At 42.8% G+C, this 13,586-nt stretch overlaps 1 protein-coding gene across 5 annotated transcripts in view; it reads left to right on the top strand.

Annotated features, from left to right (window-relative positions):
- The window catches only part of PTK2 (protein tyrosine kinase 2), a 225,270-nt gene that overhangs the window by 58,051 nt on the left and 153,633 nt on the right, over positions 1–13,586 (top strand). For 3 of the 5 annotated variants that reach the window (XM_024741050.1, XM_024741051.1, XM_024741048.1), the window contains exon 3: positions 3,279–3,445. The exons of 1 other annotated variant lie outside the window; for it this stretch is intronic. In XM_024741050.1, coding sequence (XP_024596818.1) covers positions 3,279–3,445 — 167 coding nt within the window. Of the gene's footprint in view, positions 1–3,278; positions 3,446–12,794; positions 12,923–13,586 lie in introns of those variants that run through there. One more of the 5 variants, XM_024741053.1, reaches the window with a different exon arrangement.

Here is a 13,586-nt window from a genome sequence, read left to right as displayed (position 1 = left end):
TTTGGTGCATCACATTGATGGACATTTTAAGGTGGATTTCATCCATTATTGGTGTGAGATGAGGAACAGTCTGTCACGTTATGTGTCAAGTGTGATCGGCATAGTTTTGTTGGTGCACAGTTTGGAGGTACTTACCAAAATGTCATATTTTAAGTAGCTCTTGACCCAGCACGTCTGTTTCTAAGCAGTGCCTGTACATACGTATGACGACAGCTAGAAGGATGCTCCTGGCAGGATTACTTGCGTTTCCACCTCCCTTTCCCCCAAAACAAGGAAACAAAAAAGAAAATAACTATCTCCCAGTAGTAAAATGGCTGAATTGCTATGTTCCTGATGAAATACAAGCACGATGCAGACACTGGCTTCTTTTATTTCCAAGTTTGAGAAGAGTCCTTTACTGTGAATATCTAACATGAGAATTTAATCGGGAAAAGTGTATATTTCTAAGGCCTGGGCTGTGATGTAAATGAATAAAAGGAGTTTTCAGAGTAGCTAAGTGTTGCTTTGTGTATTGTAGGACTAGATTGTCATAAGCCTTTAAAGCCAGGAGGAGAAATTTAAGTTTAATTTGGATACCATCAGTGGCATATTATGAACCCATGTCCTCTTAGCTCCCTAGAGACAGTCCCTTTTCTAAATGTACATATTCCGGAAATAATATACACATATACTAACGTGTGTGTGTGTGTGTGTTATATGGAAGTGGTAATGTTTCCATATGGTAGCGTTCAGTTTGCATTTCTCACTAAAAATTTAGTTCTCAAAGTTATTTGTTCAGTTATTCAGAACCAAGTAGTTGGTTCTTAAAATTACTAGTACTTTTTACTGAGTACTTACGTACATTTAGCATCAAATATTTAAGCACCTCGTCCACTCATAACCTTGGCTGCTATCCAGACTAAGTTCAAAGTGGCATTTATGAGAGTATTGGAGAATGAGACTGGGACGGAACTCAGTATGGAAACATCATGGAAAAGCAAGAAGTGAAATAAAAGGGAATGCCTGTGTTTATTGCTTAACTGTTTAGTGGAGAGTGAAATTGCAACCTGGTTTAGGTACCAGGTCCTACAGTTTGGGGACTCTGGTTACGCAAACCCAGACTTGAAATTATTCCAGTGTCTTCTGGCAGTGCGATCAAGTGAACTGACTAAAATTCTGTCTATTCCACAAGACTTCAAGACAAGGAACCTGCCTTCCTCCTAATCATCACCATGTTTTTGGACTAAGCCCCTCTAATTGATACTGCTTCTCTGCAGGTGGGCTCCTGTGTGTGCCCATGAGGCAGAGGACATGAGGGTCACCTGTGCTGTGCGAGGGGTCATCAGGGCAGGCACCCAGCGAAGATGGGGTTTCTCCCGGGGTGTTGATGGCAAATACAAGTATAAGGAATGGTTGTGCCCTGCCTTACACTCTACATCTGGGCGTGGAGGGGTAGACAGACCAAGACACAAAGATCTGGGGGTGATGTGGAATCGGAATCAAGGGGAGATGAGCAGGGTAACTAGAGCCTGTGTGCTCTCGGGAGTGAGCTGGCAGAGCGGGGGCGAGAGACAAAGGCGCTTTTGTGGGAGTTTGAAAGAGGCGCCAGCGCCTGTCCTTTGCAGCTCAGGGATTTGGATGTTGGCAAGGAGAAAGCTGCACAAGTCGCCTTTCAGAGAATTAGCAGAAAAGATGGCCCTTCCTGTAGGCAGATCCCGCACCCCAGAGCACAAGATTTGCAGGCGAGCTTGGGGCTGGATCTGGGCTCCCACCGTCCCCTGGCAGGATGCCCTTGGGTGGTGTTCAGCCTGCACTGTCATTCACGGCGGCCCTGTCAGAAATTCAGGCCTTGAATCCAGAAGCCAGAAAAAACGTTTTATGCTCATTCCAGGTACCACCCCAATCCACCACCCCCACCCCCACCCCGTTCCCGAGTTCTGTAGGCTGCAGACATGCCTCCTGTCCCAGTAAGAGTTCATCTTCTTCCTGAAGCTGTTGTCAGCTCTTCCAGCCGGGTTCTTTTTCATGCTTTCTCTCTGGTGCCACGTTTGCTCCCTCCCTCCATCCTTCCTCTGCCGCTGTCCTGGGCTCGATGCACAGCCTTGTCCTGGGGATTGAGGGGTCAGGAAGGGTGGTCGGCATGTGCAGGTACAGGAGTGCGGCTCACGTCCTGCCCGTGGTGTGGACTCGCTGGGTCCTTGACAGTTTTTGAATATAGTACATGTTATTATTTATCTGTTCTTATGGGTAGTGCTGGGGACATCCTTAATTGTGTTACCAACAGCATTGTGCCATAGTAAATACTAGTGTGTGCAGAACTTTTAAGATGTGCCTTACATTATAAGTTATGTGTTAGCTTCAGTTAATTGCTAGTCTTTAAAAACCAATGATGTTTTTCTCTAGTAGATAGTTCCGATTTTCCACGATAGACATTTTCATGTTAATCTCAGAATCATTAAAAAAACCTTATTAATGTCCTAAAATATTGAGAAGATTGCAATGGATGGTGATTAGCACCCGCTCACGTTAAGGGTGGCAGACGGTCTCCATCGTATTCCCAAGGTGTCTTCCATGTGTGCTACCCATCTACAAACATAGACGCCTGACTTACACATCTCTGTGGGCACAGGGCAAGAATCAGTTCTAATAACACTTTCTTTTCCACAGCCCCAGGGTAAACGCCTTCCCTAGGGAGCCTTCCCTGATGCCCTCCTTCAAAGGTCACCTTCATCTCCTCTGAACTCATGGGGCACACGTGTTAGAAAAGTTAGGTTGGGGGCTAGTGTGAATCGCTGCATGTTAACCTATAGAGAGCAAAGAGCAGGTGGCTAGGCCTAACCTTAAGTATCTTTTCATATGTCATCAGTACTGTCAGAAACATGGCCTTAATTATATGTTCCTAAATGTGTGTTTTTAAAAAATGATACCAGGGTTGCAGCCTGTCCTCAACAATCTCGTTGGTTCAGAAAGTATATAACCTTCCACAGGTCTCATTCTTAGGAAGCCACCTGAGGTGTGGCCGTGTGCTCTGATGAGTTGGGGTGACGCAGAGGTGGAGCTGCAGAAATCAATAAAGAAAGGGGAAGTGCCTCTTTTTGTGGTTTTTAAAAAACTTTTCTTTGTTCATAAAAATACTTTTTGTGAAAAAAGATTTCTAAGTAAAATTAAGTGATTTATTTAAATTGATACTCTTTTACCAAAGATTTCTGATAATTAACTAAAAGAAATGAACATTGCATTAATTTTTAGCATGCAGTTTTTTGTTTATAACAGTCGTTTTTGTGGGGGGTATGTTTTAGGGCATCATTCAGAAGATAGTGGACAGTCACAAAGTAAAGCACGTGGCCTGCTATGGATTTCGCCTCAGTCACCTGCGGTCAGAGGAGGTTCACTGGCTCCATTTGGATATGGGTGTCTCCAATGTGAGGGAGAAGTATGAACTTGCACACCCACCAGAGGAGTGGAAGTAAGATTACAAACCTACTTTGGGGCGACTGGAACTTGATTTGTTTTGCATATTAGAGACACGCGCAAGACGATGATTATCTATGCTTAATTTTCACACTGATTGTCACTGGGACTCCTGTGTAAATAGAGTTGGCCGGTAATTATTGACTAGTGATCTCTTCTGCACCCCTGTGTGGTCTGTCTTGGGGCACCGCTGACCTGGACTTGCTGAGGCGTCTGACTGATCTCATGCTTTTGTGATGACCTGTCGCTCCTCCCACTTCTCTTGTCTGTGCTGCTCTGTCCAGCCTCTGCTCTGAGGAGGACTCAAGCCCTAGTCCTTTTACTTCCTGTTCTCCTGGCACCCTTTCGTGCAGCAGGGCTCCCTGTGCCTGGAGGAGACCACACCCAATTACCTTATTAATGGGCTGCAGAGCTCGCTTTGTTGTGCCCGGTACAGTAATCCACAGCCCACCGAAGAGAGTCTGCGTCTCTTGGATGTTCACACATAACATCGAAATTAGGAAGTAATCTCTTAGTGAGTCATACTGACCTTAATGAAACTAAAACCATTCAAGGTCAGTTAAAAGAATTCCCTGTAAATTGTCCTTTTCCTGGTTCTCTCCTAATAATGTTTTTCACGTTTAAGTAAACCAAGATGTTTGTAGGAAATTATACATCTAAAAACACGTTTGAGAGAAGTATAACTTATAGAACGGGCTTCTTCCACTCTGGTTCCCGTTTTTATAGATAATGCTGAGGAAGTAAAGATCGTTGTAGAGTGAAGAGAGCATTCAAATGTCAGTAACTTTCAGTTCAGGGATCTAAGTTGAGAAGATTAGAAAGATTAAAAAGAAAAACAAATATGTTTAGGTGAGTAAATCTTTAGTCGAATAAAATGTTGACCCAGTTACGGTTTATCAAAGAAATATAGTCGTATTTTCAAATTCAGCAAATAGCTGAAACCGAGCTAACAAAATAGTCCGTGAGAATATAGTTTGGTTGCTTTTCATCACTGGCTGGCAAAGATTTGACTTCCATCTATTTGGTCAATTAATTAAATGAGTGTTTAAAATCTAAGAATATCTAAAGGTTACTTGAAAATACCTCTAAGTATTTTTAATCAGCACCACTTTGTTGCCTTCTGAATTCATGCAGACACGTCAGAGGCAGCCTTCATTACAGCAGTAGTGTTAGTGCTCAGTGACGTGTTGAATGTAGATCCCTGTGTACAAGCTTTGCTTTTGTTCTTTTAAGCCAACTTATTTGACCTAATTTCAAGTAAAACTGAGTAGGCTGTTTTTTTTAGTGGAGCCTGGATCCTCAAAAGTAAGGAAGACTTGGCTGACCCTCTTCAAATGAAGGGTGATGAAGATGCTGCTGCCAATACTGATGAAGATGGTGACCTTGATGTATTGTCACCGTCGAGTGGCTGTTAAGAGCCAGGCACTGTGCCAGCTGTGTGCTATTTATGATTTATTTATTTGTAATTTGTAAACTGTATATTTCATTTACCCAAACCCTAGGAGGTAAAGACTTGTTATCCTTATCTTACAGATGAAAACAGAGGCACAACAAAATTGATTTAAGCTGCATTCACATAGATAGTCTGTGACACAGTTTTGATTTGGATTTAGCTATCTGACTTCACAGTATGGGTTTTTAAAATCAACTTGCCTGTCCCGATGGGAATAATGTGATCTTCAAAACTCTGAGAGTGTAGCTAGGCTTATAAGATGAGTGAAGGTGCATGGATCGTCGGTAGAGGCGATGAGAGAGGAAAATGTGATCAGAGATACCATTGATACATGCGTGGTATCGTCCAGAGTGTGAGGGTTAATACAGATTGTTCTAAAGTGTCAGTGGGGAACAGGAGGCTGTTAAGTAACCAAGCAGATTTGAGAAAGAACAAAACAGAAGTTCTGGAAATCATTGGATAGATAAAACAGCAGATTAGACATAGATGAAAACTTAGTAAACAAGAAGGTGGATCTGAGAAAATTTGCCCAAAACGTAGCACAGAGATGAACAGATGGAAATTATGAAAGCAGGTTTATGTAACATGGAGAATGAGAAGGTCAGCCCTTTTCTAACAGGAATTCTGAAGAAGAGAATAAAAAGAATGAGGAAGAGGAAATAATCTGAAGAGAAAATAGCTGAGAACTTTCTAGAATCAGTGAGTGATGTGCATCCTTAAATGCAGGATTAACAAAAAATCTCAAGCAGGGCGAATAAAACTAAACACATACTTCGACAAGTTATAGTAAAGTAGTGTCGTACAAAAGAAAAAGAGAGGATGTTAAAAGCAAGCAGAGAAGAATTGAGACTTCTTACAGCATGATTGATGCCGAGACAATGGGGGGATTATACGTTCAAAGTGGTGGGAAAATATAACTGGCAGCCTGTATTTGTTTGCACAGTTAAATTCCCTCAAGAACAGATATCGGCTAAATATGAGGGTAACAGCTCAAACATTAGAAATATAACTTCAATACGAGGGTAACAGCTCAAACATTAGAAATATAACTTAAATACGAGGATAAAAGCTCAAACATTAGAAATATAACTTAAACCATAGTTGGGTAAGTAGGTATTAGAGAAACGTAGGGATCAAAAAGAAGGAAAGAGATAGAGAAAAGGCACGGGAAACAGGATAAATAGAAATCACGAATAAGATGCAGGTATACTAACGGTGAATGGTCAGAGGGTATTAGAGTGTGATTAAAAAGTAAATTCTAGCTCTCTGCTATTTATAGGCTGTATCCAAAACAGTGCTGTTCAAACATTTTTCTTTGACTTACAGGAAGAAATGTGTTTTGCCTTGAGATTTAGTGCATGTATACCTGTTTGTGTATCTCAGAGCTATTTGTAAATAACGGACCTACATATTTCACAAAACATACTCAGCCTTATTATTTACACTAAAGTCTAAGGGTTTCTTTTCAATGTCATTCTGTTTTGTTCTACTTAAGTAAAATAAATTAATAAATAAATAGTAAAAAGAATTTTCCTACCTACTAATGAGTCCTGATTTTCAATTTGAATAACTCTCACATAAAACATGAGTACAAGTATACCAGACAAATAATAACCAGGAAATAAAAAAGATGAGTATTATGCTATTAGTATCCTGTGCAAAAAATTTTCAGGCAAACAAGAATTATTATGGATGTAGAGGGCAACTACATAACAATAAAAGGCTCATTTCACCAAGAATTTAATAAGTATAGAAATAGATATAACTCTTAAACTTATAAATTCCTAGACATTCCTCAAAATGTATAAAGCAAAACTAGTATTAAAGGAATAAAACTTACCTCTCCTAATAATTAAAAGGAAGAGCGCAAACAATAGTAAGTAAACACTAGTTTTAAAATTATGTATCTAACTATTTTTTCTAATGTAGAAATATAGGATCCTGCACGCAACAGTATATTGAGCAATTTAAAAACACATCTCTACGTAATTTACGGTTCGGGCTTCCCGGGTGGCGCAGTGGTTCAGAATCCGCCTGCCAGTGCAGGGGACACGGGTTCGAGCCCTGGTCCGGAAAGATCCCACATGCTGCGGAGCAGCTAAGCCCGTGTGCTGCAACTACTGAGCCTGTGCTCTAGAGCCCGCGAGCCACAACTACTGATCCCACATGCCACAACTGCTGAGCCTGCACACATGGAGCCTGTGCTTCACAACAAGAGAAGCCACCACAAGGAGAAGCCTGCGCGCCGCAACGAAGAGTAGCCCCCGCTTGCCGCAACCAGAGAAAAGCCCACGCGCAGCAACAAAGACCCAACGCAGCCAGAAACAATAAATAAATAAAATAATAAAATAAATAAATTTATTTAGAAATAATAATAATAATTTATGGTTCAAAGGAAAAGGCCCAGCCTGCTGAGGACCTGGCTTTGATGGGGTCTGTCCCTTCGCCGTCCAGTCCACTCTGCAGTAGCTCATGGCCGCAGTCACTTCCTCCTGTCTAAATACAGCTGGCCCTCAGCATCCGCAGGTTCCCTGGTTCCGCAGCCGTGGATTCAACCAGCCGCCGATACAAAATTCTGGCGGCGGGGGAGAACTTCCAGAAAGTTCCAAAAAGCAAAACTTGAATTTGCTGTGCCAGCATCTATTTACATAGCACTTACATTGTATAAGGTACTATTATAAGTAATCTAGCGATGCTTTCAAGTATACAAGAGGGTGTGTGCCTCTTACGTACGCAGGCTGTGCCAGTTTACATGAGCATACGAGGATTTGGGTGTCTGCGGGGGATCCTGGAACAATTCCCCTGTGGATACTGAGTGTACTTCCTTCATTTAGCCTCTTGTATACCAGACTCTTCTGGTGAAGGTTTTCCTCCTCTTTTACCGACCATCACGGTCTGTCTTCTGCTTAGCCTTGACGTTTGGGGCTGCTCCAGTGACCTCTCTTCCTCTTTCTGCCCACCTTAGACCTGCCTTTGGCATTAAATTCACTCTTTATTGGATAAATGCAGGAAACCAATGGACAGGTTATTGCAGTAACCTAGGAAAAAGTCACAGAAGACGATGGCTGTGGGGAGTAGTACTTGAAGGAATGAGAAGCAGCTGTACCGAGATATGTTTAAGGTAGAGCTCACCGAATTTGCTAACAAATCTTTTAAACTGTAAACATCCGAGGAAATGTGTAGGTCGTCCCTGCTGAGAAACTCCCGGGAGCCCCCCGTCACCCCGGGAGCCCCCCGTCACCCCTGGAGCTCACTCTTGAGTTTGTGATTTTACTTCTGGGTCCTCGTCTCCGTCTGCTGCTCCTCCCCTTCCTCCATTTGAGCGACTCTGGTCCCTTTGAAATCTTAGTTTTCTGTTTTCTTAGATACTCAGGGTAGCGTCTCATTTGATGGTCTCTTCTCTGTTGCCAGCCTTCTTGCTTGTTGAATACAGTAACCCTTCATCTCACTTCTCTTTCTGCCTTTATCTTTTCCAACTTTTCACTTGCTTGACCTTGGCCACACTGGCGCTCTTACTGGCTCTTGAACAAACCAAGCAGATTGTTCCTGGTGCCTTTGAACTTGATGCTCAACTGCTGTGTGTACTCGTCTGCCATTTCCGGCCTGGCTTGGACCTCCCTTCGTTAGGGCAGGTACTCCACTGTCACCTCCTCCCCAGGCCTTTTCCAGCCTTTCTGTCTACAGAGCCCACTGCCCGCCTGGTACAGTCTCTCTCCCTCAGGGACTCCGTTGTATTCACTGCTTGGTTCTGGACGTGCCAGGTATATAGTAGGCACCCAGTACAAAATATTTTAAGCGGAAGTTGAATCAGTGATAATGAAATTATCAACTAGGAACTGAACAGGACTAGTTTACGTTAGTAACAGTCTTCATATTAACATGCTTCTTGCTGTGTGTCAGACATTGCCTGAGAGGCTTGATAACCTGCCCATGGTCACACAGCTTAAATGGGTGGCAGAGTAGAAACTGGGTCCATGCACCAGCTCTTTCTTTATTCCTGTGTTAGGTATGTGACTACAAGAAACAGAACATTGAGACCTCCTCAGTCCATGGGTGGACGTGTGAGGGTAACTGCAGCTCTGGCTTTAGTTTTGAGAAGTAGGATGTTAATATTCAAATGAAAGTGCCAAGATTCATCAGAATAGTTGGATATTAGTTTCCATTCCTGTGGGGTTTTTTAACATAGATTTTTCTTTTTTGCAGTATCTGCTCTAATATCTCTTCATATTGTTAAATAAACCTGAGATCTAAACTTGTTTAATGGAGTCTTAGTTCTTCTAAGACCTCGATAAGCAGCTGCAGCACACACATTTGGTCATAACTGTCTCAGGCAGGATGGCCTTACAGAGATGTCATGACGTGTCGTTGGGGAAAGGAAGGGCTGGTTTGATAAACGGCTATCCTTGTAGGAGGAATAACAACAAAATCAGATCCTACCTTGAACAGTACACAGAAATCCACCTGAGATGGATTAAGTTTTTAAAAAAAGAGAGAAAGCTTAATGGAAAATATAGTTGAATGTGTCTTTGGCTCTAGAGTAGGAAGGTTTTCTTAATACTCCAAAAACATTCACTCTGAAAGAGGAGAATGATAAATTTGACTTTAATGAGGTGAAAACATTCTGTTTATCAAAAGATGTATTTTCAAAACTGCAGAAATGGTAATTCCCTGGCGGTCCGGTGGTTAGGACTCTGTGCTTTCACTGCTGAGGGTGCGGGGTTCAGTTCCTGGTCAGGGAACTAAGATCCCACAAGCTGTGAGGTACAGCCAAAAAAAAAAAAAAAGTGCAGAAACAAGTTGCAGCTAGGAGAAGACATTCTGCTGATCAATATGAGAAAGTCTCAAATTGGCATGAGACTTGAGCTATTTTCATAAAAGAGAAGACAAGTTTGACTAGTAATCACAGGAAGACACTATCGTCTTTCTCAGTGCTCAGGGAAGTATGAATCTAGGCCATTAGATTCCATCTTACACTGTCTGGTTGGCAAAAAGTACGTTGTCTGACAAAATTAATAGCAGGAGAGGCTATGACAGATCTGACAGGATCTTGCCTGCCCTGCTGGGGAGAATGTAAATTGGTAAAAAAAATTTGGGAAAATGGCATAGCATCCTCATGACCTACCCTTCTATCCTGCTGTTCCACTTCAAGTTCTGTCCTCAAGAGACTCTTGCATTTCTCTACTAGGCTAGAGACCCAAGAACGTTCGTAGAATAACCAGTGATGGTTAAGTCAGTTGCAGAATATTCACGGTGGAATGTTACACTAGTCAAAATGAATGATCAGGACTTGCAACAGTGTGGATAAATCTTAGACAAATACCATCGTGTGACAAAAGACAGTCCCAGGATACCTGTGTGAATGCACTAAATGGCAATACCATTGAGTTGCACGCATCAAAGTGGTTACTTTTGCCGGGTGCGGTGGTGCGCCACGCAGCTTGCAGGATCTTAGTTCCCCAAGCAGGGATTAAACCCGGGCTCTGGCAGTGAGAGCGTGGAGTCCTGACCACTGGACCGCCAGGGAATTCCCTAAAATGGTTACTTTTTATGTGAATTTTACCTCAGTTAAAAAACAAAAAGTCCCAGGAGATGACATACAGCATGATATACTTTTACAAAATAAAAAGAAAAATAAACCTAAGAATATTGTTGGGAACACATCAGATGGGTAAGACAATATTGAACATGTAAATGAAGGATCGGGGGAGATGCGCTGTCTAGAGCCTCTGTGAGGAGAGCACCCTGCCCCCTCCCGTCCTCTTACGGGCCCTCAGGGACTTGTGTGGAATCCTCGGGTCCTGAGGCAGAGCCCGAGGCCACTGCGCTGCACGCACAGGCACGGGCCCTGCTTCCTTCCCGGTCTTTCAGGGAGCAGGCGCTTGCTCACCTGTCCCTGGGGTCCTGGGAGACCTCGGTTAGGTAGGTGGTGTTTGCTAGGATCTTGAGTCAGCCGGAAAAGTTTGAATTACAGTACCATTCCTAGTTTATAGTGTAGCAGAAGGTATCATGCAGTTTTGAGAGATTTCTACCAAACAGATTTAAACTTTACAGTTTTGCACCTAGATAATTAAATTCTAGTTAAATTTTGATAACTAAATTTTGGTTATCTGGAATCACCTACATGGACTGGTCTGACTTCTGAGCAGGTTAATCAGATATTAAGTGGCCCAGTCCTTTTGGTGTAGGATTCAGGGCTTTGAGAGCCAGGTCTGAGAGGAGGCTCTCTTGGCATTTGAGAGAGGATTGTGGGGCTTCTGCAGAGCAAGTGAAAAAGAAAGTCCTTTTCATCGTTATCAGATGTGGCTCACATTCTCCTGCTCACGGCTGTTGAGCAGCTCCTCTCCTCGCTCTGCAAAGGGATGATTTTTTTTTTTTTTCCAGACCTTTGCAGGGAAAAAAAAAGTCTTTTATGTAGAGGAAAGGTTTCCCTTTTCAAAGATGACAAAAGAAAATGACTAATGATAGCTTAGGAAGTTTTAGATTGTATTTTGATAGTTTTCTATGTTATCTTGAAATGACATTCCGTGTGCCTATACCTTAATTTGAAAAGCTAGTCTTTCATTATAACACTGAATTCAACAGGAGTTCTTTAGAAGATTTAAAGCAGTAAGAGAGTAAATAGGGGAACATTCTGACAAGTTTGGAAGTGACCCCTTTAAAAAACAGGATGGACTTCCAAATTTGCTGATTTATTAATTGAACATTTATCGGATGCTTCTGCACCAGACACTGACAGCACAAAGATGAACAGATTGCTGGCCAGTCTGTGGCTATACAAGACTGATGTTTATTGACCAGGCTGGTTTAAAACTCGTTCTGGTGGTTATTTGTTATTACAGCTACAGAATAGTCAGTCTTAGGTATGTGAGAATTTCTTTTTATTCTCAATGTGTATCAAAAGTTGCAAAAATAGTACACAGAAATCCTGTGTACCCTTCAGTCAGCTTCGCTAAATGTTAAAATCTTACTTAAACATAGTCCAGATATTGAAACCAGGAACTTAACATTGATACAATACTATTAACTAATCTACAGACGTCATCAAATTTCACAGTTGTCCCTTCTCTGGCCCAGGATCCAGATCAGAGCACCATGTGTCTCAGTGTCCTGTTGCCTTCTCTAATCTGGGACAAGTCCTCAGGCTGTCTTTGTCTTTGATGACCTCGACCCTTTTGAAGAACACTGGCTGGTTGTACCGTGTTCCCCAATTTGGGTTTGTCTGTTTTTCATGATTATATTGAGCTTATGCATTTGGGGAAGAGCGCCACAGCCAAGGTGTTGATTTTCTCACTGCATTTTAGCAGGAAGTCTTCGATCATGCTATGACTCATTTCACTGGCGGTTTTAACTTGGATCGTTTGATGTAAGGTGGTGGCCAGGTTTCTCTGTTATAAAGTTATTATTTTCCCCTTTGTAGTTAAGTAATATCTTCTGGGGAAGTACAGAGACTGTGCATATACTCTGTTTCTCATTGTATTTTCACCCACTAATCTCAGCATCATTGGTGATTCTTTTTTGCAGTATGCATTACTGTAATTTTTGCCAAATGGTGAGTTTCTGTTTCTACCCTTCCTTCTAGGGTTTTTAAATTGGAAGTCTATTGTAAGAAAGAGCTGTCCACACCACATTGTTTATGAGGGTCATCTGTGTAGTTCTGTGAAATTGTACTTTTGTTTATTTCACTACTTACAGTCTGGCCAGCTAATCCTTCTCCTATCAGGGTTATGAGATCTTCATCCAGCTCAACTTTTCAAAAACATTTCCTGCCCCTCCCCATCAGTAGTCCGTTAGCACGTGGGTATCTTGGTGCTCATAGTTGGAGGTAAGACTGAGGAAGTTAGTTGTTGGTGGCATTAATGTTAATATATTACTTAGTGGAAGCAAAAGGATGGTTTTATTTGGGGCATGTTGTAGTTAGCTGCTGCTCAGAAATCCATGGAGTGGCCTAGAGCAGAGACGTGGAAATGTGTCAGGACACAGCCAGGCTCTTAGAAGGGCAGCAGAAGTATGAGGAAGACGGTGAGTTTCACAGAGAAGGGAGTGGCGTTGCTGGTGCGAGCGGGCGGATGGGCTGTGGGCTTCAGGTGCTGCGGTTTAAGGACTGGGGTGAGGTGTTTGGACTGGAATTAAAGTGGGAGGCCTTGAGCAAAGTTTCCGTAGGGTTGTGAGGGGGAATATGCTAGATGGTAGTGGGCTGAAGCAGGGACCAAAACCCTTAATACGATCTAAAGACCTTGCCCACCCCCACGACCAAGATCAGCTTACATTCCTCTCTGTTTCTAAGCACAGGTGCCTTCTCTTAGTTTCATTCTGCCTCTGGGCATTCAGGCATGTTGAAGTGGAATCCCAGGTCTGCCTCCTAATAAATGTGGCACCTTGGCAAAATTACCTAATTCCCAAAATTCGTTTCTCCCCCATCTATGAAAATTGGGTGAAATAGTAACCTGGTCACTATTTCTGGCCAGTCCCCTCCTGGCCTCCCTTCGGTGCCTGTTGTCTGCCCTACCTAGTACCACCTGGCTAGGCCTCAGTAATGTGATGTTACTGCGCTGGCCATGGTGCCCCTGGTGCTTCCTTTCTCCCTGGGATGAGCACCACCACCATGATGAGCAGAGGGTCCTGTGAGATCTGCAGGCTCCTGATCCCACGCCCCCCCGGAAGCCCTGTTACTCACTGCCCTCGG

The sequence above is a fragment of the Neophocaena asiaeorientalis genome, unplaced genomic scaffold, assembly GCF_003031525.2.
Source record: "Neophocaena asiaeorientalis asiaeorientalis breed wild unplaced genomic scaffold, Neophocaena_asiaeorientalis_V1.1 scaffold177, whole genome shotgun sequence".
In the NCBI taxonomy this organism is placed as follows: domain Eukaryota; kingdom Metazoa; phylum Chordata; class Mammalia; order Artiodactyla; family Phocoenidae; genus Neophocaena; species Neophocaena asiaeorientalis.
The sequence above is the reverse complement of the archived record's forward strand: the minus strand, read 5'-3'. Positions and strand labels throughout refer to the sequence as shown.